Source organism: Grammomys surdaster, unplaced genomic scaffold (genome assembly GCF_004785775.1).
Source record: "Grammomys surdaster isolate TR1022 unplaced genomic scaffold, NIH_TR_1.0 185, whole genome shotgun sequence".
Lineage (NCBI taxonomy): Eukaryota > Metazoa > Chordata > Mammalia > Rodentia > Muridae > Grammomys > Grammomys surdaster.
This window is the reverse complement of record NW_021604630.1, coordinates 5,516,339-5,542,693: the sequence shown is the minus strand read 5'-3', so window position 1 is coordinate 5,542,693 and position 26,355 is coordinate 5,516,339. Positions and strand designations below refer to the sequence as shown.

The window sequence follows — 26,355 nt, the reverse complement described above, 5'->3', positions numbered from 1 at the left end:
ATATATATATATAGAGAGAGAGAGAGAGAGAGAGAGAGAGAGAGAGAGAATGAGAGAATAGATGTTACGTATGCTTAAATCTTAAATCCCTGGAAGAATCAAGACAGTTTCTATAATTTTCATTTAGTGTAGATTGACTCAGTGTGAACTTGAGACTCCCTGGGCATTGCAAGATATCAGTAAGAAGCCAATACTAAAAGGCTTGGTTAGTTGTGTCAGGAAAATCAGAATGTTAACTAAAATGTTTTTAAAGGAAGGAAAGTGTATTTGAATTACACCTTTGCACAGTTCGTGCTGCTGTGCAGTTTATGGGAGGATCCACAGAAAGGCAACAGAAGAGACGACAGGAGACAGTTACAACAGAGTAGTGTAGTTGAAGGCAGTGATGGCGGTGATCAGGGTGAACGGAGAAGAAGCATGCGTGAAGAGCTGATGCTAAGTCTGAAAGATGCTTGGGAGAGAGAATTGGAAGAATTAGTGAGGAATAAAGAGAGAAGCAACATGAACAAGGATAACCATTTTCTGGAAGTAGCTACATAAATACTGAAAACTACTCTTGTGTAATTTAGTATCTTATAATGGGCCATCATTTTTAGTACAAACAATATAATCAAATATTAACTACTATACTTTTAGTTGTACTTGATTTTACTAGAATGTTTTAGGTTATTATTTTCCTGGGCAAAACTTCTCAATATTTGTTATATTTTTACTTTGTACCATGTGTGTGAGATATTTGTAGAGATAGTTGCAATGACTTTGCATGGTAGAAGTCTTTGATAAGCAACCTCAACCCTGGGGCTTAGATGGCTTCTATAATAAAACAGGTGGCCCAGGTTTTATCTAAGGACAGCTGCTACTTTATTTTGTGTGTACCTATGTGGCACACAAAACATTCTATTGAAGCATGCTGTAATCAGTTCATCATGGATTTGATTTTCAAACTCTGAGATTCAGTAGTCATAATCTGAGTCACCTGACCTCTGATAGAGCAGATTTATTTCAATAAGAATTTACCATTTGTTCCTCATGCTTTAGCTTTGTCTCCTTTTGTTTCTTTTTGTCATTATAAGATTGAACATCTCTGCTTTATTAATTCATTACACATAAAATGCACAGCTCTCCTTGAAAGGTAATTTTCCAAGAAATACATACATATATATATATATATATATATATATATATGTAATTTGACTGTTTGGTTTTCTGTCATTCACTGTTACATTAAAACAACAATTTTCTATAAATATGAATGGCCTCTCCATTAAAAACTGGCAGTTATAAATGCAACACAGTAACATGTTAAAAGCAAAACCTTTCCTATGTACCAAGAGATTTTCAGATAAAGTTGAATCCTAATCAGCTGCCCACAGAGATTCAGAGATGTTATTGGTTGCTGGAGAGAATAGTAACCAGTCAATATATTCTCTTAGCTTTCTTCTGTTTACTTACCTAAAGGGATGATTCTTACAAACCATTTGATCTGACTCTTTTTTTTAATTTCTTTAAGGCAGATTTATTTATTTAATCCTCAATTCATGAAATGTGCAAACGCTCGAATACTGTTAGCATTCTTGTTCTGCTATTCCTATCATACTACCTGTTTCTATGAGGTCATTGCAGAAAGTTATTACATCTTGATTAGCATCCTCAGAACCTAACCCACTGTTTGATCTTGATAGCCGTGCTAATAGATATCTGGTAAAGAAATATATTATTGAATAAATTAATGGATATTTTGCCAATTATGGAATTGTCAATATAACTTTATAACTTCTATTAAAAGTTGAATATATTTATTTAGGAACTAACAAAACTTTACATTTTCTTTGAACATAAGATAAGCCTTGGTAATCTCCTTGCACTCTGCAAAGAAAACCTGTTCAATGTGACAGTATGTTGGGCTCACAGTGTATGAGATTAGTTGCAAGGTAATGCAGAAGCCACACAGATACACTACTTCCCATCATTCCCATTTACATTAGTGCTTGGGAAGAGGGCATAGTGGTGTGTGAAATAAAAACTAAAAGTTAAGAATGACATTCTGTAGCTGGAGAGTCGGCTCAGTAGAAAGAGCACTTGCTGCTCTTCAGAATATTTGGGGTAGTTCAGAACTCTCTGTAATTCCAGTTCCAAAGGAGCTATTGCCCTCTTCTGACATTCGCAAGCATCAGACACATGGATGGTGGACTTATAATGTGCATGCATCCAAAACACTCATACACATGAAATAAAAATGAATTAATCTTTCAGAAAACTGAATCTTGGATTCGGGTCTCGGAGAAGTCATGAGTATACTTCATTGCTATATGATTAGCCATATGGAAACAAGTCACATTTACATAAACAAAAGAGAGAATCCAGTTCTGTTGTCTTTGGATTATGTAACCGGGTTTCTGTAGTGTGGCTCTCTGGTCTGGTTTGCATATTGCCAAACTCCAATATGCTTGCAGACCAAGAGCAGAATTTAAGGTTCATTTTAAGGTATTTACTTCATGAGAATGTTTCAGAAAAATGGGTTCTTGGCCTTATTTTAAAAATCGTTTTTTATTTGTCTAGGGAAGCTAATAGTTTTGGGATCTGACCAACAGGAAACCCATTGTGCTTAACAAGAATTTGCAGCCTCATGAGAGCCTGATGTGTTGCAATATTGTATATTTATTGAATGATTTTCAGTGTGTTTTCAGAATTCTTGACTTAAAATAATTTGACTGATATATTTATACATATAAGTAGCCAAGGGTTAGAAAATGTATAAGCCATAATCATTATGTAGACTCTGAGATGAAAAAATGGAATGCTCTTTACGATGAAAACTGAAATACTACTTGCAAAATTAAAAGATAACCATCAGCATGCATTTCAGAATTGATGACAAAGGGATTATGAGTTTAATTCTCTTTCCTTTTGTAATGATGTTTATGATGGAAGCAGTGCAAATGGGGCTGGAGAGATGACTTAGCTGTTGAGTGTACTGACTGCTCTTTAAGAGGATCTGAATTTGGTTCCCTGAAACCACATGGTGACCCACAACCATCTGTAAAGGGATAGTATGCATTTATCTTGTCTCCTCAGCACCAAAGACGCAGGTGATGCATAAACATATGTGCTGATAAAGCACCTATATGCATAAAAATTATATTTTTAAAAGAGGTAGAAGAAACATATAGTATTTATGTCACATGCAATCATTTATAATACTTCTTACATATATGATCTTATTTTTGACACCAAAGAATGTGGTTTAGTCATCCACTTTGGAGGATGAGAAATTACAGCCAGATGACTTTGAAAAGTCAGAGTTACCCAGACATCATCAGCCGATTTCGTCCTAAAGTGCATTTGGTGGTATGGTTGCTCATTGAACTTTGAACTTTATGCCAATATGGTCTAACAACAAGCATCCTGTGGGGATAGAAGAGGAAAATGTGAAATATATTTAAATGTAAAATCCTTTCCAGGAAAAGTAATCACAACAGTTTAGAGTGTCTCTAACTTCACAGAGCTGTTTGACTTATAATTTATGAAGAGTGGTTCAAGGGTTTCATCAGTCCTAGTTTATGTCATCTGTGGCGCGATGTGGGTCCAATTCCGTTATTTCATTTTATATTTTTAGATAGATTATCATGTAGCTCAAGTTGGCTACAAACTCATTATTTTGCTAAGGATGAGTTTAAACTTCTGATATTCCAGACTCTCCCTCTGCCTAACAGGGTTAGTGTTAGGTGTCATAGTTGATGGCAATAGTGAGCGACACACAGAGAATGTATGCTTGTTTATCCTGTTCGTCAGATTATAGGAATTGCATACAGTCCCCCTAAGGCTGGCCCACAATAAGTGACAAGAGGAGACCTAACTGAAATGGGATTGTGGTTGGAGCTTGATTCCTACGTTCAAATTCTGAGTCCACAGTTTTCGGGCTGAATGATCTCAGATAAGACATTCATACCAGGCATTCTGGCAAATGCAAATGGGAATAATCTTATCTCACCTGGGAGATGTGTCATGAAGACTGAATGATTAAATCCCCGAAGAGGTTCACACTATCACCTATAAGCACACAGTAAATGGCAGGTCTCATTTTTGCTTTTTTTTTTTTATTGGATGTTTTATTTACATTTCCTATGTTGTCCCCTTACCCCATCCCCCACCCACCCAGGAACCCCCAATCCCCTCACCCCTCCTCCTTCTTCTCTGTGGATGTAACCTCTATCTACCCCCCCTCCCACCTCCCCACCCTCAAAATTCCCACCCCCTGGGGCATCCAGCCTTCATGCTGTCAAGGTTCTCTTCTTCCACCTATGCCCAGCAGGGCCCTCCACTCTTACATATTCAACTGAAGCTGGATCCCTCCCTAAGTGCTCCCAGGCTGGTGGTTTAGACCCTGGGAGCTGTGGTTGGTTGGTATTGTTCCTCTCCTCATGGTGCCTCAAATCCTTTCAGCTCTCCTTCAGTCTTCACTCTAACTCCTCTATTGAGAACCCCATGATCAGTTCAATGGCTAGTTGTGAGCATCTGCCTCTGAGTATGTCAGACTCTTGAAGACCTCTGAGGAGATATCCATATCAGGCTCTTATCAGCATGCACTTCCTGACTTCCACATCAGCCTCTACCTTTGGTGATTGCACATGGGATAGATACTCAGGTGGAGTGGTCTTGAAACGGCCCCTCCTTCAGTTTCTGTCCCTCACTTTGTCTCCATATTTGTTCCCTTGAGTAATTTGTTGCTTCTTCTAAGAAGGACCGAATCACCCCAACTTGGTCTTCCTTCTTTATGGGCTTCATGTGGCCTGTGAGTTGCATCTTGGGCATTTCAAGGTTCTGGGCTAATATCCAATAATCAGTGAGTGAATACCATGTGTGTTCTTTTGTGATTGGCTTACCTCACTCAGGATGATAATTTCTAGTTCCATCCATTTACCTAGGAACCTCTCGAATTCATTGTTTTTAATAGCTGAGTAATACTCCATTGTGTAAATATACCACATTTTATTCACATAGTTTCCAAGTTTCTTAGCTTATCAGAAACAGAAAAAAAAGTTATTTAGTAGCTTTTTAAAATTTAATTTAATTCTATTTTTATTGGTTATTTTATTTATTTACATTTCAAATGTTATCCTCCTTCCAGGTTTCTCCTCCACGAACCCTCTATCTCATCCCCCCTCCCACTGCTTCTATGAGGGTGCTCCCCTACCCACCCACTTACTTCTGCCTTGCTGGCCTAGCATCCCCCTACATTGGGGCATGGAGCCTTCAAATGACCAAGGGCCTGTCCTTCCAATGATGCTAGAGAAGGCCATCCTCTGCTATATGTGCAACTGGAGCCATTTAAAGCACTACCTTCTGTTTCTGGGTGGGTTTTGGAGGAGCTGTAAGCCATGTCTATTTAGACCTCTGTATTTTGTCTTTGAGATTTCTTGGCACCTTTCCCACCGGAAGGAAAGGGGCAAGGGCTGGTAAGAACCAAAACTTTCTTCAGGGAAATAAATGTTTCCAAGTTTCTTTTTATGGTTCTTTAGTTAGGCTAATGTATTTTCCATGCAAGTATTCAAGAGTGTCATCAGAGAAGCATGACTTCCCTCATTTATCATAATCAGGATGTTGGGCAAAGCAGGATTCCTCACATGAGATCTTAAAAATCTCTCTGTCTCTGTCTCTGTCTCTCTGTCTCTGTCTCTCTGTCTCTCTGTCTCTCTCTCTCTCTCTCTCTCACACACACACACACACACACACACACACACACACACACACACACACACACTGATAGAAGACATGCCAAGATTGCAAGTCGATTTGCTTTGAAGCACAAATACATTGATTCAGTTTTCACAGAACTACTTCCTAGAGGAAATGACCTATCCAACCCTCCCACAGAACAAAATCAATAAACTTCTAAGACACTAAAATAATTCTCGTTTCCTTTCATGCTTGTCATCATTTCTTTCCTTCCTTATTTTGTGTATGCTCATGTGTAAGTATGTGAACATGATTCTGAAAGCATGTAGATAGATACATAGAGAGAGAGAGAGAGAGAGATAGACAGACACAAATGAGTACATTGTTTTTGTGCATGCATATAGAGGCCATTTGTCAACCATGTTTTATTCCTAAGCAGGCATCTACCTTGTTTCTTGAGACAAGGTTTCTCAAAATACTCTGGAGTTCATTGGCGGGCTAGCCAGAGAGCTGCCTGTTGCTGCTTCCCAAGCAAATTACAAATGTGTGATGCTTTTAGGTGAGTTCTGGGCACTGAATTCATATCCTGATGCTTGCATAGCAAGTATTTTATTAACTAGGCTATCTTTCTTGCCCGTTTCTTTCCTTTTTTCCCCTGAAAGAATCCCGGGATAATTCCTGAGGAATTGGGTTTCAAGTTTCCAGTAGGCCCAATCAGGATGGTTATCAGTGGAGGTAACAAGAAAGATACCCTGCTTGTCTTCTGGGTTTGAGAAGGCAGACAAACAGCTGGGACACTAAGACATCTGCTGGAAGAAATTAACTTGTCAGGTTCTTCTTGTCCTAGAAGTAAAACCTGCTCAAATGAAGTAATGAAGAAATAGAGAGGACTGGGGGTCATTCAAAGCCAGGCAAGCTCAAACAACACTCCCAGCTCCTCTCTATACGAAGCAAGGGGAAGAGGGAAGTAGCTCATACTCTACTGTTGTTTGCTTCATTTATTTGTTGAAGAATGCAGATAAATGTTAAAAATATACTCATCTATACTTGCTATCTCTCACCATCTGTTACTCCTATAAATCAATTATTTTGTTTTGTGTACTTAAGGACCCTAGCTTTGTGTTTTCTTTTTCTATGTAGGGCATGAATTGAACATTGCTTCAATAATAACTGAGATTAAATATTACATTCCACCTTCCTTTTCTCTCTACCCTAAACATTAAGATCTACTGATTCTGAAAGCAGATCTGTGCATAGGCAGAACATTTGCCCTCAGGCTTCTTCGTGTACTCCCCTGCTCCCTGTCTCTAATACAGGCTCAACTGGTTTCTTTATCTAAAGGGCATCTATTAAAATGGAAGGAGGGAAAGCTAATATTTTTTAGATCTCTCTGTTTTGTGCGTTGGATATTTAAAACTTGATTTATTGCATAATCCCCTGTCTTTGTTTTTAACATTTTACAAATGTGTTCTCAATATTTGCTCAGAGTTTGTAACACATTCAGCTACACCCCTTGTAGTTCCTTCAAATATTCATACATTGTTAACAGGCAAAAAAAAAAAATGCATCAGTAAGAATGTATCTCTGTGCCTATTCATCCATGTTCCTATCTTAGTGGAGGACAGCTATATATTCTTATCAATTACCCTTTCATGAGCAATGAATTACTTTGAACACAGCTCAAGCCCCTTGTGGGAGTGTGAGCATTTGATGTCCATAAAAGTCTTTTAATATCCTTGTCATTTCCTCTAATGTATGGATTTATAAAAGCCTGCAGGGGCTTGGTATTTATTGAAAATTGAAATTGGCATGAGTCGTCGGTAATAAAGTAAATTAATATATGATCTATTTTATGAAGACCATTGTAAATATAATTTAATACATCATATACAGACACATACACACAAAGATATTTTATTCTGGAAAGGTTCTCTCCACCTGTGGTATTTCTGATAGATATAATCAGTGACTTTATTGCAATTTCATGAAGTAAAATGTTTATGCCTTTTTTGAGTACTTTTTTTATTTTTTTAAATCTCTAATCACTTACATAAAATTAGTTTCTCCTTTTCAAATGCATTGCAAAGCTTATAGTATCTTAAACTCTTTGTTTAAGGCTGCCCTCATATACAACTTAGGTTGAGATATTAGCAGAATACAGTCCTGTTTAGGAAAATCAGGCTATTATTTTTAATTTATCTTGGTTGCAAACCTTGCTTATTGTGTTGCCATAGTGAGAAGTCACTTTCATAGCACACAGTAGTCTGTTTGCATCCTTACATAAAAATAATCCTACCAGCCTCTCTGTAGCTTTTCAGTGTGTGTGTGTGTGTGTGTGTGTGTGTGTGTGAATTTGTAAAGGTTTTTAAAACAAGGCATTAATTATGCTTTCTTCCCACAATGCTTACTGGTTTTGACTTAAATATGAATAAGGATGTGGAGCTTTGTTCAAGATGCCATGGGAAGGACAGGCTAGACTCTAAGGGGCTCATCCATCACTACATGCTCTCCTAGGGGTTGGATCTTAGGAGGAAGAATATTCTTCCTAGTCCTCAGGTCAGTTTTAAAGATCCCTTTGACCTCCAGCATATTCCAGGGAGACTTGCCTTTGGTATTGAAAGTTACCTTCTTTGTCCTTCTGCCTTTTGAAAGTCAGGTCATCTCTTCCTACCATCTCCTGCTTGGTAGTACTTCATCTTGTGGTGCTTGCCTGGGACTCAAGTCTACACAAAATGTATCAGTGAGATATAAAGGTAGTCTCTACTGTGGCTTTTCTTTTTCCTAGAACTTCAGGAGTCCTCTCTAAAATTCATGAAGAGCCCTACCCACTTGATCTCTGACTAGATACATTGTAACTGCACATGGGGTTATTTTGATGATTTGTCTGAGCTGCCAGCCTTGGTGGTATAATACTGAGTCCCATGATGGAGAAGTACCTTCAGAGAGAATGAAATTTCTCCCATTGTTTTAAAATAAGTAAGTTTAGCAAGTTACCAAAAAGTATTCTATAAATCATCAATTTCATAGGTAAAGAAAGCAGGTATTGGAACATTGAGAAATTAATAGCCTCCATCCCCATCCACACCTACCAGGAAACTATGTATATTCTCTATCCTTTTGCCACCTCCACACTCACTCACATATGCTGGAGAAACACATATATTCTTGACCTATTTGCCAAGGTTTGAGGCAGCTTGGCGTCTTCATTGAATATGAGGTAACCACTGCTCAGACTAAATTAGAGATTTGGCTGCATAGTTACTTCTCTCAGTTCCTTCGCCAGATGCTCAAATCCTAACTGAACTTGGGAGTTCTCACATTCATGTTCTCAGGTGTGCAACAATGTGAAGGCAGATCCCTCGGGAGATTCCGTCTTTTCTAGGCCTGCCCTTAGAAATTAACCCCTTAGGTAGATCTTGGGACTGTACATATTGACAGTGTTTCAATTCAGAATATTGGGGGTGGGGGGCAGGGCTGGTGTGGAATCCTCATTGTGATTTGCTGCGTGAGCCTTTGCTGAAGGCTGGGTGCTGATATCCTTTTCAATTTTCCAGGATCCGACAGTGGTGAAGTTCTTCCTGACTCCATCCCGTCTGCCCCTGGAACACTGCCTCATTTCATAGAGGAGCCTGAGGATGCATACATCATCAAGAGCAACCCTATTGCACTCAGGTGCAAAGCCAGGCCAGCCATGCAGATCTTCTTCAAATGCAATGGGGAGTGGGTCCATCAGAATGAGCATGTCTCTGAAGAAAGCCTGGATGAGAGTTCAGGTAAGAGGTGAAGCAAGCTGAAGAAACTGAGGCATCTCCCCAGTCTTTCCCCTTGCTACTTAAGTCGGGGGGAGGGAACATAAGCACGTACTTCCCCCTTTGTGGAAGCAGTTAACATTACCTCATTTTAGACATGTAAGACAAATGATCTCTTCTTTCGGTGACCTGACAGCTTCCTTTGTTGTTTATTCTAGTGTAGTTTGGAGCCATTTCTCATGCTCTGTAAAACTTCAAACACTCCACGTTGTATGAAGTTAATACTCCCACTGGAAATTAAACCAGACAGTTGCTGTTTTCGTTTTTATGAATTCTAAATAATTTTGAGACAAATATTAAATCTTTCATCAAAACCAATTGCAGCAGCATAATTTCAGTCACTTTTATCTTTTCCTCCTGGATGTTACTCTTATGTCTTTATTCGCCACAGCTGGTGGTTTCTGGGCTTCTCTCTGAAGTCATGTTGATCGTTTAATAGTGATACAACCAGAACTAGAACACCATGTTCTAAAGGGTTTTCAATATGGGTAGAGTTTAGGGTCAGGATCTGCTCTATTACTGGCTAACTTTTCTGATAAATTATAAGAATACGATCACACTCAGCTAAGGTTCACTTAGTGCGAAAGCTATGAAGGCCTTAACTAGGCAGCTATTATTTTGGTATTTACAATCATTTACTGTGGTAGATAAAATTATTGACATCTACCAACATCTAGATAAGTAATTGGAGGCTCAAAGAGATGCCAAATATACATGAGAAACTTATACTAAGTCTCAGTATGATATTTTTTTGATGAACGCATTCAAATATTTTTAAAAGTTCAGATTTACTTATTTTATTTTAACATTTGGCTTTCAAGTATGTATGTATACCATACACATGCCTGTTTCCCTAGTAGGTCAGAAGAGGACATCAGGTCCTCTGAAATTAGAGTTAAGTATGATTGTGAACTACCAAGTAAGTTGTGAGAATCAAACCAGAGTCCTCTGTAAGAGCAACAAGTGATCTCAACCTCAGAACCATCTCTCCAGGGCACTCTCAAAGATTGCTTTTGCCTGTTTTCCGGATTCTTTTTGTCCTACTTACTTTGCTTTCCGGGCTCAATATGAGGGCTTTTGTACTGTCTTCATTTATCCTGTTTTGTCATGTTTGGTTGTTGTCTCTTGGATGTCTGATCTTTTCTAAATGGAAATGGAGGAGAAGTGGATCTGAGGAAGAGAGGAGGTGGGGGGACGGAGCTGGAAGGACCTGAGGGAGGGGAAGCTGTGGTTGGGATGTATTGTATGAGAGAAGAATTTATTTTCAATAATAAAAAATAAATGATGAATAAGCAATTAAGCATACTGTTTAATAAGTAAAGGTTTTATATTTCACCACGTAACAGAAATCATACATGCTTTTGCACTTCAGCTTCTCTCGCAGGATTCAGTTTTAACTGGCCTTTGATTATTCTTTTTTATGGGTGGTCAGTTAACTAGATATTAGATTTTAAATAAGCCAGGAGGCCTCCGTATAATTAGAAAGTTTCCAAGGAGATCACTGTGTTAAATATAATAATGGTAGTCAGTACATTTTAGACCTTTCAGAATATTTAATGATAGGAAAGTAATAGCTCAGATGGATGTTCTGTAAACATATGGCAAGAACAAGACAAATATTCCAACAAGTACGGTATAAATGAAGTTTGAATGTTTTCAGAGAGGTATGTGGTATTGTACATTCATAGGAAAAGCCATTTCCCAGTGAGAATTTTATGAAAGGGACATTACTGATCCAAATAGGAATTATTGACACATATACTCCCTAAATATGTGGACCATCTTGATGGTGTGTCACTATCATTAGCCAATGGACAGAGCCTAATGTGTACCCAGTGGGAAGTATAGTTTATTTGAAATACAATGTTGCTCTAGGACAGTGTTCTTCAACCTGTGAGTGGCAAACCCTTTCATAGGAGTCATATATCAGATATCCTGCACATCAAATATTTACAATACAATATATGACAGTAGCAAAATTGTAGTTCTGAAATAGCAAAGAATAACTTTATCAGTGTAGCCATCACAACTATAATAAAGGGTCACAGCATTAGGAAGGTTGAGGACCACTGATCTTGAAGAATGGCAACTTAGGGAGAAAGCGGTCAGTTTTGTGGAAGGCAGTGACACAAGACAGTGGAAGAGGTCCGTGTTTGGATAGATAAATTGTTGGTGGTGATGATGTTGAGATCGGGAGTACAGTGACAAGAGTATGCTTTCCAGAAAAAATATTCTATGAAAAAAAAAGGTATGGAATGACAAGAAGAAACAAAAATAAGGAAATTTGTAGTCTTGGATAACTCAGATAAAGAAAGGGAAGGCAGACAGTTGAGTAGAAACTGGATAGCCATTATAAGAAGTACTTTAGTAGCTATGAATTCAGAACCATTGAATAACAAAGGACTTCCAAAATGATTGGATGAATAAATGGATGGAGATGGATTAATATCAATTAACTTTTTACCAGGAAGGCAGGATAATTAATCCAAATTATTTTATCAGGGAGAAGAATTCAGAGGTGGTTGTTGGGACACGCACAATTTGAAGTGCTTATGTGTTTCAGTAAAAAGATAGAGGTCAGAGAGTTGACAGAGGTCAGGGACACATGAGTGCATCTGAAGATTTTCAGTGAGGAATTAAGGTATAGAGATGGAGAAGTTATCAAGGCAAAAGTCTAGTGTAAACAGGAGAAGCCTCAAATAGATTGTCATCAGATGTCAGAGAGAGGGAGAGCAATATCTGACTGAGAAGTGCCTGGAATATGCAGAGTTCCAAAGTAAGAGAGGAAGGAAATTGCTTAAAATGATCTTCAGTAATATTCTGTCAATACCTGGAGAGAGGTGAGAGAGGAGAGAGAGAGAGAGAGACAGACAGACAGACAGACAGACAGACAGAGACAGAGAGAAGCATGGAAGGAGCAAGGTAAAGAAGAAAGGAAACTTCTTCAGTTAACTTAGTTCACTTGGGATAAAGGGATTATAAATGGCTGGATTACCGGAAGTGTTGCACATTTCTCTCTTGGGGGGGATTTTATGAGAGGAGGAGAACACTGCTTGCCGTGTATACTTCTCAAGACCATAGCGTACTTGGTGGACTCCTGGGGTATCATTGAGGAAAAGGAAGGCATCTGTGAGATCATCAAATAGCTTTATGTTTAAAGGTCTGGGTCCAAAGGGTACAGATAGTTTGTGACATAGCTACTTTTAGATGTAAATACTATGGTCATTTCAGGTAGTTCTTCAACACTCTGAGCCATCTCCCCTACATCTCTGTATAATCTCCTTCAACACAAAATATCCACACATTTTCTTTGAATTCGATACGTGGATCATCATTTTCCATCAGGAATCTGCTTATGTTTCATACCCCAAGCATAAAACTCCATATATACTCCATCAAGATTTTTTATTCCTGACCATATATATGATCTCTTTGAGGGCCATTTCTTATTCTATATGGAATTTCTTATGTTGTTAGACAAAGTTTCCAGGGTTATGGGTGTGGTTAAAACAAAGATTTGCTATAATCAAAGATAAAGGAGAAAACAGACTCAATTTTCCTATTTCCTATTCCAAAACTTTGGATGGATGATGCCTTATTAGATGAACTTGTTGGGAATGGTTGAGACAGAGATAACACACACTTTTTTTTTTTAGAATGAGCATTTTACAGGAGGACTCTAAGATATGGTACACCCATCAAGTTAATGGTAGTCTACTAACGGCAGTACACTGTAACACATTGTTATATCCAATGAGGCCTCAAATTCCAGCAGCCCAATAGGGCTGCTTGCCACATTTTTTGGTGTCTGTACCCTACATTGTATCAATGGTTCCAAATATAAGGTGGAATGCTATCAAATAGCCATTTTTCTAACACTGTTTAGACATCTTATATCTATCCTCATTTAACTAGTTCTTGGTAAATAACACAGGCCAATTGAATAGTTCACCCTCCTGTAATTTTCCAACGTTTTGTTTTGTTATTATGTGCCCTTTTTAATTCTACTGGCATTGCAAGGCAACTCTGTGTCTTACAGACGCCATTGCTGATTACATTGTCTTCCAAATAAAAATCTGGCCTCCAGTTCTTTTTTTTAAGGCCAATGAAGTTCATATAGTTCAAAGGTACCACAGACCAAAAAATTGTAAATGATATAAATCAAGAAAATATGTGTGTGTCTGTGAGTGTGTGTGTGTGTGTGCATGCGCGCACGCACATGCATGCAACTTTTAAGTCCCTTTAGAAAGGAATTTAAGTCTTACTTCTTTGAAATAATATAACGAGCAAAACCTTTTTATATAAAGTCACCTTGGTAGAACCAATAGGAAAGAACTATTTCTCTTTAAATATTCTTCCCCATGTTGCTAGTGGAAAATGTCATTTGCCACACCCTGGGATTGTTTCCCTAGCTCTTTACTAAAACTATAATGGCACAAAGAGCAGCAAGGTGAGTGTAGATATTTATCCCAAATCAATACATGAGTGCAAGTATGCAGAAAAAAATAGCCAGAGATATTGAAAAGTAGAAGATGCATTATCTCCCCCAAGGTTCTCCACAAGATGCTAGATGATGTAGCCTGACTATTGCTAAAGAATTAATGGCTTTTGATGAGATCTGTAAAGTAATCCCTTACCATCCAGCAAGACTGAATGGCACTGAGAAGCCAAGGACAGACAGGAGACACCAATTTGACCAGAAGTTTAGGGGGAACTGTCCATATCCTGTGAGAGTCCTGTCTGAAGTCACTCTTGGCCTGTCTTTGGACATGGTGTCTGTTTCTGAACTGTTATAATTGATACATTTTAGTTTTGACACATTGGTCTTATTTCTTCAAGGGTATGATGGGAGCACATAGGACCTGATAGTGCTGAAAGTAGACATCGAATCTCTTGTGTTCCTGAATTGGAAGCAATGAATCCTTTCAGTTGTTAAAAGCTGCAAACTGCCTTTGGTCTTTCTGGTAATTTGGACCCGTCATCAAACCGTTCAAATAAGAAGAAAAAGGATTGTGTGTTTTCATGCAATTTAGCTTGGAAAATCCTGAGCTAGAGTTCTTTCCTGCAAAAAGTACAATTTATTTGACATGAGTTACAGTGTTTTCACCGACGTGGCTATACCTCTTAGTAATGTACACGCTCGGGTCTCTGCATGAGCCAAGGGATCCTCTCATTTGTTCTGCCCCATTTCGTTTGGAAATATGGGACTCTTCTGCCTTGTGTTTTGCTTCTGTTAACATCTGGAAGCTTCGAATGGTGGAGTAATCCCAACCCAGGAATCACACCCCTGTGAAATGGGGGGTGTACATTCAATAAAACAGGAATTAAAGCAGGGCACACAGTCTTTACAACACCACACACACCAAAGACATTAAGCACCAAAGATTTTCACAATCAAGGTGATGTTGCTTCTGGAAAACTTCTGTCATCAATAAGCTAAGCTACTTCATTATTGCTCATTAATAACCTAGAGTTTGCTTTTAAAAAAAAAGAAAGAAATGATCTATCATTCTTAATATATTTGGCCCAGGAGTAATCAAACTTAAACTGGTGGTATGGTATGTATTCCAGTATATCTGGAAAAAGTCTAAACTTGGCAAACTTTTGTTTTTCTTTTTGAAGAATATCATTTCATGCCTTCCACTCTATGTTATTCCTTTTTACACAGCTGGAGCCTTTCTCTTGGGATAAAAGGTTAATGGATTGTGTTGCAAAAAGGCAGAAGAGTAGAAATAAAAGTGTCTTAAATCTTTGGGTTTGTATCTCAGAACTTCACTCCACTGGCGATGAGGATTTGAATATAGTATCTTCCAGGAAACCCATCAATGTGCAGTTGCCTTCGATGATTCACAGATCGCCAAGGCACCTTAGGGAAACATACATTTTAGCCCACAGTGTACAGAAGTAATCAATCTCCGGAGTCTTCAGCTGATGTCTGTGTGCATTTAGAGTTCACTTTTATGGAAACGCCCTTCCTCACAGCTCTGTAGTTCATCTTGTTCATCGCCATTTCTTGGAGAATACTGACACGTTCTTAAAAGGGTTCATAGACAATCATTATGAATTCCCTCCATAACATGGAGCAGACTTTTAAAGACTTGTCTCTAGTGTCTAATTTAACCTTTCCTACAACAAGAAAAGTTTGGACACTATTTTTCTTCAATCTAACTTTAACAGTGCTAGAAGCAGATCCTTACTTCCTGGCATTGGCCAAACACTTCTTAGGTCAAGATCTCACTATGTAGCCTAGGCTGGCCTGGAGCTCACTCTGTAGTCTATGATGGCATGGACCTTGTAAATCCTCCTGTCTCTGCCTTCCTGCAGATCCTAAATTCTTGAGCAATGATTCTTTTGGGTAATTTTTTAGCCTACTGTGTTCATGTAACACTAAGTTGTTTGACTTTTAATTTGAAGTTTGAATCATAAAGATCTCAGATTAAGTGAAACACAACAGTGACAATTTGCTTCTGGTCAGAAAGGTGTACGTGGATGTTGAATGATGCTTAAATATGTTTGGAATACAGCTCTCCAATAACAAAAACCTCCACTAGGTGGTGTGGCTCATAGCTTCCTTTCACTACCACCATTGCTTTGAAGGCTATAGAACTTAGTACATATGCTTTATCCTGCCCAGCACTTGGTATACCACAAATACTCTGTCAGGGTTATCCTTAAAATGATATAAATTTGATATTCTAAAACTTTTTAAAAACTTAAATGTCTGATGATTCAAAAATTCATGACCATACTTTGATAATTCTAAAAAGATAAAAGATACATCCATTAATTATTTGACTTTACCGAATAATATTTTATTACATGCATATGATTCATTGATGCTATATCCATTAACATGTCAAATCACACATGTCAAATATCATACATTATGAACTTAGGCTGCAAGGAGCTGGTTTTCATGGCTATGGGAATTGAAAATCATTGACTTGGGTACAGAATTGTAAATCGTGATCCTGTTTGCCCCAATGAAATATGGCTTAAAAGTGAGCCGAGTATGATATGGTGTCCTCTAAGTGACCTCCCAATTTCCATTTCTGTCTCTGAAGTTTCTTCTTGCTATTATCAGACAACACTCTCAAGTTAATTTGCTTGCCTCTGCCAGACACCTCTGAGCTGATTAATTCTAATCTCTAGTGTGGAAGGAACTGGAGAGCTTGGGTGTATTCTTCATTTCTGTACTTAAGTCTGAACTTGTGGTACTTCTCCAGAATGCATGAAGTGCTTATTATCCTGCGGAAACTAAAGAGCGTTCATTAAGCATAGTGCACATACACATTCAAATGATGAGGATTTTTTTTCTTTTTTGTGAGAATATATTTTAATCTTGTTGCTAGGATCAGGAGGCAAAGGACATTTAGCCTTAATTAGTCTTCTGCCAGTAAAATGAAATATGGTTCCACCTTTTAATTATCTATATTTAATTTACTATTTTCAGTAGCATGCTGGTCTGAAGACAGCTAAGTTCACCCACAATATGGGATTAGGTTTTCATGACAGTTCTTCCAGAGATTTGTAATTTCAGAAACACAGGGAATCCATGTGTCCTTAGTGAGCAGCAGAGTCCTTCCATACAAACTAAGCTTCACAATGAGTATTCCTGAAACCTTCAAGACTGAGGGAGAATGGTACCCAGACCCTAAAGAAGCCTTTTCTTCTCCACGGGGTAATAAGTCCATTTTTATTATAATATTCCATAGTTCTGTTGTCATAGATGATGTCACTGTATTGGTAGGACAGCTTAAAGTATGTCTCCTTTTACTTGGTAGCACAATGATGACAGCAATCTCTATAGGTTGCTTGTCATGATGCTCTTGGCACTTGTCACAAAAGTAGGCAAGGATGAAGACATCTGTACATTTGGTTTTCCAGTCTTTATCTGTCACTAATCTTATAACATCTTTGATTAATTTCTTACATTATGTTTCTTAAAATAATTTTAAAAGCTTTGAAATAATATAATAGCATAAGTAAAAGTAAAGGCCATTATACCATGATAACAATTAAAAATGATAAGTGATTATTCAAAACCTGGGAAAACTTTCTATTGCCCATGCACAATTTTAGAGTCTAATATGGGAACCATAAAAAATAAATAGGAAGTGTTGCCTTATATAAGAGATGAAAGCAATTCTTCCAGAAGAATGGGCAATTTCCTGACTGCTCAGCAGGTAGAGGGAGAAGGTGAGCCCACATCAAAGCAATAGCTAGCTATCAGAAGGTCTGAAACCTCTAAGGACTTTGAGGGTCAGTGGAGAAAGATCATAGATGCCAGAGATTAATGGTCCTCTAATGAAGACCTGGGTTCTTCCCTTCCCTCTGAGAGCTGAGCAAGGCTCTGTAACTCATGAAATCCTATCGCTATTGTCCTTTGGATTTTTTTTTCCACAGAAAGCTGAATAATGATTCACTTGGTTAGTGCCCATATAATTATGAAATGTCACATCACCAACTGGAAAATAAAGTGTAGAGTGTGTGGAATGTGGCTAGAAAAACCAAACAGAACAAAAAAACAGGTCCAGAGCTTCCCATAAGAAAGCAGTGGCCCTCCACCCAAGCTCTCTAGACAATCACCACTTCCATATGATTTGGAAAAAAAAATCAAAGCATGCTTAAGGACAAAGAAGGATTGTAGCTTTCTTCTGGGGTATGCTTATTCTGTGTAATAAACTGAGCATCCTACCCTAGAGAACTCCAACTGAGAGAAGGGAAGCTGAGGGGGTGGTGAGTGTGTGGGAACTATGTCGAATCCCTCCCCAAGCGCTCATCGCCAGGTGCATCCAAGAACTGGCTGCAACAATAACCAGGCAGGATGCTAGTGATGGGCTTTGCGCTGGTGCGATAATGAGCTGTAGATAAAAGGCAGGAGGACAGCTGTTAGTAGGCACCAGGCTGTTGTTGGCATGGCTCTGAATGTTAAATACTACTCCGGGATCTTTTATGCGCTACATACCAAGTTAGGAACTTACACTAAGACTGTGTAGCTCTTTTATTGAAAATTTGCCAGATATAAATCATTTTAATTCTTTGCTCTTCACTGTCTTTCTCTCCCCCCAACCCCCCGACCTCCCTCTTCACTTGTACATCTCGCTGCCTTGACTTGTGAAACATCTACCTTCAATTAGTTGGAAAATTCTCTAACTTTTCGTCTCCCTACAGGATTCAATCTTGTACAAGTAACTAGTGTTTTCTATCTGATAAATAAAGGGATTACAGCAGTAACTGCTGTCAGCATTTTTCTCATTTAAACAAATAAAGCTGACAAATGATGAAGTTCTGTGCTGCTCTGTTATGTTTAGAACGTGCAGAGTGATTATTCATCTGCTGCCAACGTTTGTCTATCCACAACTAAACCATCCCAGAGCCTAGAAAGCTTATTAGCATATCAGCACTATAGTTATATTTTTATATTCTCTACTCCATAGCAAAGGATGATGGGCATAATTTGCATGATAATTTAAAGGGTTGGGCTTTTCCATGTTTATTAGAGTCATGCAAGTTATTGGGTACAATGCCTCTCTTAGATGCCATGTGATACCATGACTTTCGTACCACTGTAACATTCCCCACAATCAAGTTAGTTGCCATCTCTGGAGATAGAAAAGTATATAGCTGTGTCTGCTTGCAACACAGATGGGCGAACTTTAGCGAAGATGATAGGAGCAGTTACCTTAAATAGAGAGGTTTTGCTTAGATGTTTCCCAAATGAGGATTGTGGGTATAGATTCACATATCTGCATACTTACTGCCTGTATATGTACATGTGTGTGTGTATGTGTGTGTGTGTGTGTGTGTGTATGTGTGTGTGTGTGTACAAAAGAATTGAAGATTTGGTAAAGACTGTCCTACTTTTTGAGAAAGACACCTTATTAAAGCAGCATTATTTTGTAATGCTGGGAAAAACACAAGAGATATAAAGAAATTATGGTGTTGCAAGAATTTTCTTGGAAGAGATGGTCTGACCAACCGAAGCCCTCATGTTTGAAGGAGGCATCATCAAGCAATTAATTTACATTTCTGTGTGTGGCAATGTCATTTGTGATCTGCTGCCTTGATCATGCTGATTAGGAGACTACACAGTGTTCAGGAACTGTTCATTTGTGTTGACTTTGCTTTGTGACCCCTTGAAGAACATCTGAAATGGACCAGGAACTGAGCCATCCTGTTGTTGAGTTCATGACTTAAGGCTTTTCCCCTTGATCCTGGATAGGGTGTCACAAAGAATCCCAGAAATAGAGCAAGATAAGTTCTGCACTCCATGTGATAGGGACTTGCTTTCTCTTTGTTCTTGCCAAAGTACCCTGTAAATGTCTCTGTATAGATTAGTCAAACAGGTTTAAGGCCTGTTTATCCTGTGGGGGATGCTCTGATGATCATGGCTGCATATACAAACTAATACAGGCTCTGTGCACATCCTTGATACAGCTCCTATACTCCAAGCCACCTTTCCCTGTCCTAACCCCAGGACCAAATAGGTAGCCATTGTGTGACATTACTCAAATTAGCCAATTCTGGGGTTTACTTTCTTTTTGAATCCCTTTCATGAGAGCAAAGCAGAAAAGTTCTAGTTCAATTTCTCTCCCCCTTCTGCTGTCCATTTGCCCTGGGGCTTTCTGGTTCCCTGTGTGGCCAGATGTGGTAGGCTGGGCCAGTTTCTTGCTAGCTATGTAAATTTCATCCTTCATGCCAGTCCTTTGTATGTCGGCAGGTCTAACCACATTTGATTAAAATTAAATTCTGGTTGTCCTTGGGGTAGGGGAAATACAAATTGGTGGTTTGAATGTGTCCACTCCCTGTTTTCTGTGGCCCCTCTGAGACATTCTGAGGTGGGTTAGATAGATTCACAAGTTGGATAGAATGAGACTAGAAGAGTAGCTCAACTGCATTTTTACCTTTCAAGTTTATCATATCTAAAAAATGTTAGCTATAGGGGCTGGAGAGACGGCTCAGCAGTTGAGAGCACTGGCTACTCTTCCAGAGGTCCTGAGTTCAATTCCCAGCAAGAACATGGTATCCCACAACCATCTGCAATGGGATCTGATGCTCTCTTCTGTTGTGTCAATGACAGTGAACTCATATACCTAAAATAAATAATAGATCTTTTAAAAATGTTAGATATACATTTGTTCAAAATAATGGGATCTCATGACATTTCATGTAGAATGTCACATCTGCACACTCTCAGTGCCCATCCTCTATTTCCTCCCCTGACACCATTGAATCCCCCTTCTACTTTGCTATTTGTATTTGTTGTGCTTGGCAGCTCGTTTAATATAATGATCTCCAGTTCCACCCATTATCTCATAAATAAATAGCATAGTTTTTTTCCTTAATGGCTGGGTAATAATCCATAATGAATATATAGAACATGTTCTTTATCCATTCATCTAGTGGTGGTTCCATTGGCTAATTTCAGGACAGCTACTGTGAATATTGCCCCAGTGAACAGGGTTGTACAGCCGTCTCCATTGGCTGCTGAGTTCAATTCCCTTGAGTAAATATCAAGAATAGCTGATATTATATTATGTATATTATATTATATTATATTATATTATATTATATTATATTATATTATATTATATTATATTATATTATTAGTTGTTTTTTTTGAAAACCCACATACTGATTTCCATAGCAGTTGGAGTGATTTATATTCCCACCAGCAGGGTATATAGTTTGAGGGCCTGCTTTACAAAGGACAGGTGAGTTCTGACTCAGTAAGTGTCCCTGGCACATTACCATGGCTGCACCCTCACCTGCTATGATCCTTTCTTCTCTGCTTAACTCTTCAAAACAGATTATCCTTTTGTCTTAAGTTGGAGAGCAAGAGGTAGGCAAGCTCTCCTGTACCAGCTCACTCCTTATCTTTAACTCTTCAACTTCCCTTTACAGTATGTGGGCCCCACTCCTAGTCACTTTCTAATGAAACAGGGTTTTGTTTTTAATGTACTTCATTCTCCCCGTACTTTTCTCTTTTTTTCCCCCCTTTGCTCACTGACTCCTCCATTTCCATGCCCTGGTCCTACTCTGCTTTCTGTTTATCATTGCGAGGATGGGCCCTGGGACTTTTTTCCATCATAGGCAAATGTCACTTGAGCCCTTTAGTTATGAGCAGTGATGGTGGAAATGCAACAATACCACCACCTCTAAAAGTTTATGCTTCTTTGCTCTTGAGAAATCCAGATTGCAGGATGCAAATCTTTAAAAAAAGAATAATTCAACATATTGGAGCTTTCCACAAAGGAAATGTGGATGGTTAATTAGACACCGGGATGAGTGTTGTGTGGTACCTCCTCCAAACTTAGGAAGCTTAACTTACATTGTACATGATGGGTTTTTTTGGTGTCTATAACAGTCTCTTGTCACATATTATGAAAAATGTATTATTGACTGGGTGGCATGGATGCTCTCCACGTGATTAGTTCACCTCTGTTCTTACTGTTAAGCCTGGCCAGCAACAGAGGTAGACTGGTATTCCACTTCCCTGCAGAGCCTGTGACCCATTTCAATCGGAATGACCGCACCCCCAACATTTCTGCTTCTTTTCTTCTTCCTTCCTTCCTTCCTTCCTCCCTCCCTCCCTCCCTCCCTCCCTCCCTCCCTCCCTCTCTCTCTCTCTCTTTCTTTCTTTCTTTCTTTCTTTCTTTCTTTCTTTCTTTCTTTCTTTTCAATTGAAATAGATTCTTACACAATTTGAAAGTGCACTCTCTCATACAATGCATTCTAAAGCAGCTTCCCCTCCCTTTACTCCGACCCATCACCTCCCCTCTCCCCCCAGACCCATATCCCCTCTGTTTTCCTTCAGAAAAGAGCAAGCTCCAAAAGACAACAACCAATCAACAAAACAGGATACAATAAGACAAGGCAAAATTCTTCCGAATTATTTTTGAACTTAAGGAAAAAAAATTCAAATTAGGCGTTTACTTTTTTCTTCTATTCTTTCACATATTAGTCTTATTTCCATGAGCAAGAACAAGCAAATTAAGCACAGGGATAGGCATTTCATTGTGAAAAGCCTCAGCATTGGTTTATAAGTCAGAAGCAGGGGACAACCACCAGATGCTCCATCTATAAGCCATGGATATAAATGGATGACTCTTGTCTCTCTACGTCAGGGGGTATTTTTGTCTACATCATGTGTATCCAATCTTCGAGAGATGTGCACATGTAGTGAGTGAAGACCTCTAGGGCTCACTGTGGTGCTGAGCTATACTCAGGCTCTGACTAAGCATTCCTATAATGAAGGCTAGTGTCTGTGGGACAGAAAGACTTGAGAACTAGAGACTGGGACCTTGTTTGTCATTAACTAACTACAGTAGGTAGGAGGAATATCCCTGTTCATCCCTGGCACTCCATGAAAGTTAGCGAGCCTCTCTATACATAGAAGGACCCCAGTGGTCCTTGGTCAGAAGACCGAAGGAGCTTAGGCTCCACTGTTAGAAGTACCAAGCAGATTCCTAATGATTAGAAGGAAAATGCAAATTCATAAAGAGCTCACAGAAAAGTTAAAGGTCTTCAGCTTTATCCCAGCTCAGATGTTTCTTTTCTGCTGCTTCTACAACCTTTGCCTCATCAACTCACACCACTAATCTGGGGTCCTTCTATGTATGGGGAGGTTCTCTAACTTTCACGGAGTGTCAGGGAGTGTTTTCCTTGGTCCCCTGCCAGGGCTGTTAGACTTAATAGATCAATGTGTCTGCTTCCTGTCTGTCCTGTCCATTTGCTTTGCATCCCGTAGGCTTTATTCTCAACATTTGTTGCCACCGTGTGGGCCATTTCTTGAATTTTTTTGCTGTTTATTCTCTCTCTCTCTCTCTCTCTCTCTCTCTCTCTCTCTCTCTCTCTCTCTCACACACACACACACACACACACACTCACATTTTTCTTTCAAGCCACACCATTATAGTAACCCTTCCTTGCCTACAAAACCTTGTGGCCACAAGAACAACTTGAAACTCTGTCCCTGAGCTTATTATGTTGAGATTATTATGTTCTAGACATTACCTTAGGCACATATTCCTCATAGTACATTTTGTACACAGACTAGGAGCCCTGAGAGCACCAGGTCAGTGTAATAGGGATGCTATTCTATTGTACAGCACTGCGTTAGTCATAATACTTTGTGTGTGCACTCTACAGCCTACTCAGCTAGTGGAATTTAATTAGCAGTAATATATTACTGTCTCGGTAATTAAAACCTTGCCTTGATTAAAAACAGAATTGTTTAATTAAAAAAGAAAAGGTTTGGCGAGCCTTACCTTTGTGATTGAGAAATACAGTGGCCTCACCTAATGTTCTCTGTCTGCCCATCAGGCTTAAAGGTCCGGGAAGTGTTTATCAATGTCACCAGGCAGCAGGTCGAGGACTTCCATGGGCCAGAGGACTACTGGTGCCAGTGTGTAGCGTGGAGCCACCTGGGAACTTCCAAGAGCAGGAAAGCTTCTGTGCGCATAGCCTGTAAGTACCTTTGTGGATAACCTTGGGTCTTAGGAATATGGACATGAGTTAAATACAGTTGAAGAGGTCATTGGAGATGTCCTGGTCTTCTGCAGAATGTAGATGAAAGGGAAGTAAGATGGACTTTTCTGCCTCCAGTAAATTTAGTTCTTAAAAATCTCCTTTTATAACACTTGATCATTTTCTCCAGAGGACAATCTACAACTCAGTTTGCCTAAGAGATTCTGCCTGAATTTTCAGAACTCAAATGTCTTCATACTGCCGGGAAAATATGTTCCAGAGAAAAAGAAGCCCACATAAATGTACTCTGCTTCTTCCCATCAATGATGATGCTCAGGCGGGGCATACTTGGGCAGAGCCAAGTTACCACTGTTTATTCTACTTTCCAGCCAATCTGCAAAAATAAGGCATTAAAAACGTCCTGCCTTTTTGTGTTTATAACCCCTGTGTGAATGAGTATAAATTACAATTTGGAAAAAAATTATATATATTAAAAAAACTCATAAGTGAATGTACTGTAGTAACTTTTAATAGAGAAACTTTAATTTTATTTAAAAAAAAAAGCATTAAAGGGTTTTTATAGCCTGCTGTTAAGTCCTTTCTCTGCTAACCTTAAAACACAGAAATGGGTTTCAAAACTGTATTTGTTTGACCCAAGTATAACTTTTAAAAAAATGCATAGTTGAAAAATGATGAAAAAAAATTGAGAAAGAAAAATTGCATTTCTGAGGAGTTTGGGATTTTTCTATCCTGTGTCAACATCTGTCTTTATAATCTGAATATGATGTATAATATATAAACTTCTCCTATCCTACCCATTCCCATTAGCCCACCTCCGTAGTTCTCAAACTCCTCCTTTTTGTGCCTAGGACTGTTATAAGAGAAAAAAAAAACTCTATAGAAGGAAGCTGGGAGGGGCAGGAGAGATGGTTTTTGTTGTTTTATTCAAATCCTGCCTTTTGAGAATGTCATAAAAAATATGGGACAAGAGGGATTTGTCTGAGGACTGAAGGAGTTCTCCATAGCAGATGTTGATGGCTCAGGGATTAAGAATAGGAGTGAATCGCTATTTGCAAAGACATTTATGTTTCCTCTGAAATGAAATCTCCCTCTTAAAATATGCATTTCACCTTCATAATACTGGTGACTTGGGAGGCCTCTCCTGCACACCATGTGGGTCCTCTTAGACCAGGAAAAAGAGGTCACCTCATAAGCCGTACTCAGTGTGAGAGCCTTGGGAAATATTTGTCCATTAGTTATTTAGTTAATTAAAATTAGCCAGCCAATATTTTATGACATTAAACTAGCAGGGCAACCGAGAAAGAGAGAGAGAGAGAGAGAGAGAGAGAGAGAGAGAGAGAGAGAGAGAGAAAGAAAGAGAGAGAGAATGTTTGCATTCATTTGTCCCATAACAAGTCCAATTCTGTGTTTCCAGTATAGACTCACCAGGGCCACCCAGAACCCTAGTTGAGGTGGAGTATATATCTGTAGTGCTCAATTCAAGCAGGGTGGAGGAAACAGCATGAGAGTGTTCGAGACCGCCTTACTCAATTTCTGTTTTTCTCACTTCATTTTTGTTTTCACTCATCAGCCTTCCTTCTCCAAGGTCGATGGCACCTACCCGTTGAGCTATCATCAATGAAGTTTCCCTGGTCTGTGTCCATCCCTGTTGTCATCTGCCTCCATTCTGGCTCACTTGATTCCTGATTGCCGTGTGCCTGTGAGAACCTCATGATTTTGTTTACAAAGTCCATCAAAGATTGCCTCAAACCCACCTGTTCTCATTTCTCATCACCTTGACTGTACACATCACACTCTGTCCTTCCAAATTCCAACCTGTTACACGTATCAGCCTTGCCTTTCTGACACACCCCTCCACTACTGCAGTCTGCTCTTTTGCATGTGTAGTGGGACAGGGGAGAAGAGCCAAGATCCCACATCCCTGCTCCATTTCCATAGCTCTTCTGCTTCATCTTAGTTTTGTACAGATGGACAGCATAGCTCATTTTCCTTAACCTTAATATCTCCATACCTATTAATACTTCCGTACCTGTTTCACGGAGCTGTTCTGAGCTGTTCTGAGCATTGCTGATCTTCCTGAATGCTAATTATTTAAACTAAGAAGACAAGTGAATACTCTATAGCCATGATCTGATGCCCTGTGGCATACCTGATCATCTTCAGTACTGTTTCATAGGCTGATCTTCACTGATGCTAATTGAATGAATGTTCTAGGTTAACCTTTACTATGCTGCTCCTCTATGTATGATAAAATCAGAGAATAGGGAATATTAATAACAGAAAAGGAATTTTTCATTATGTCCTTTTCCTTTTAATCATTTCACCTTCCTAGATGTCTGAGATCCTTTTCTGATAATAATCCTGTGATTCTCTCTAA

The 26,355-nt window shown here is 38.9% G+C and overlaps 1 protein-coding gene across 6 annotated transcripts in view; it reads left to right on the top strand.

Moving 5' to 3' along the window:
• The window catches only part of Unc5d (unc-5 netrin receptor D), a 514,815-nt gene that overhangs the window by 280,780 nt on the left and 207,680 nt on the right, over window positions 1-26,355 (top strand). For all 6 annotated transcript variants that reach the window (XM_028768243.1, XM_028768246.1, XM_028768247.1 and 3 more), the window contains exons 2-3: window positions 9,231-9,449; window positions 23,814-23,957. In XM_028768243.1, coding sequence (XP_028624076.1) covers window positions 9,231-9,449; window positions 23,814-23,957 — 363 coding nt within the window. The remainder of the gene's footprint in view (window positions 1-9,230; window positions 9,450-23,813; window positions 23,958-26,355) is intronic.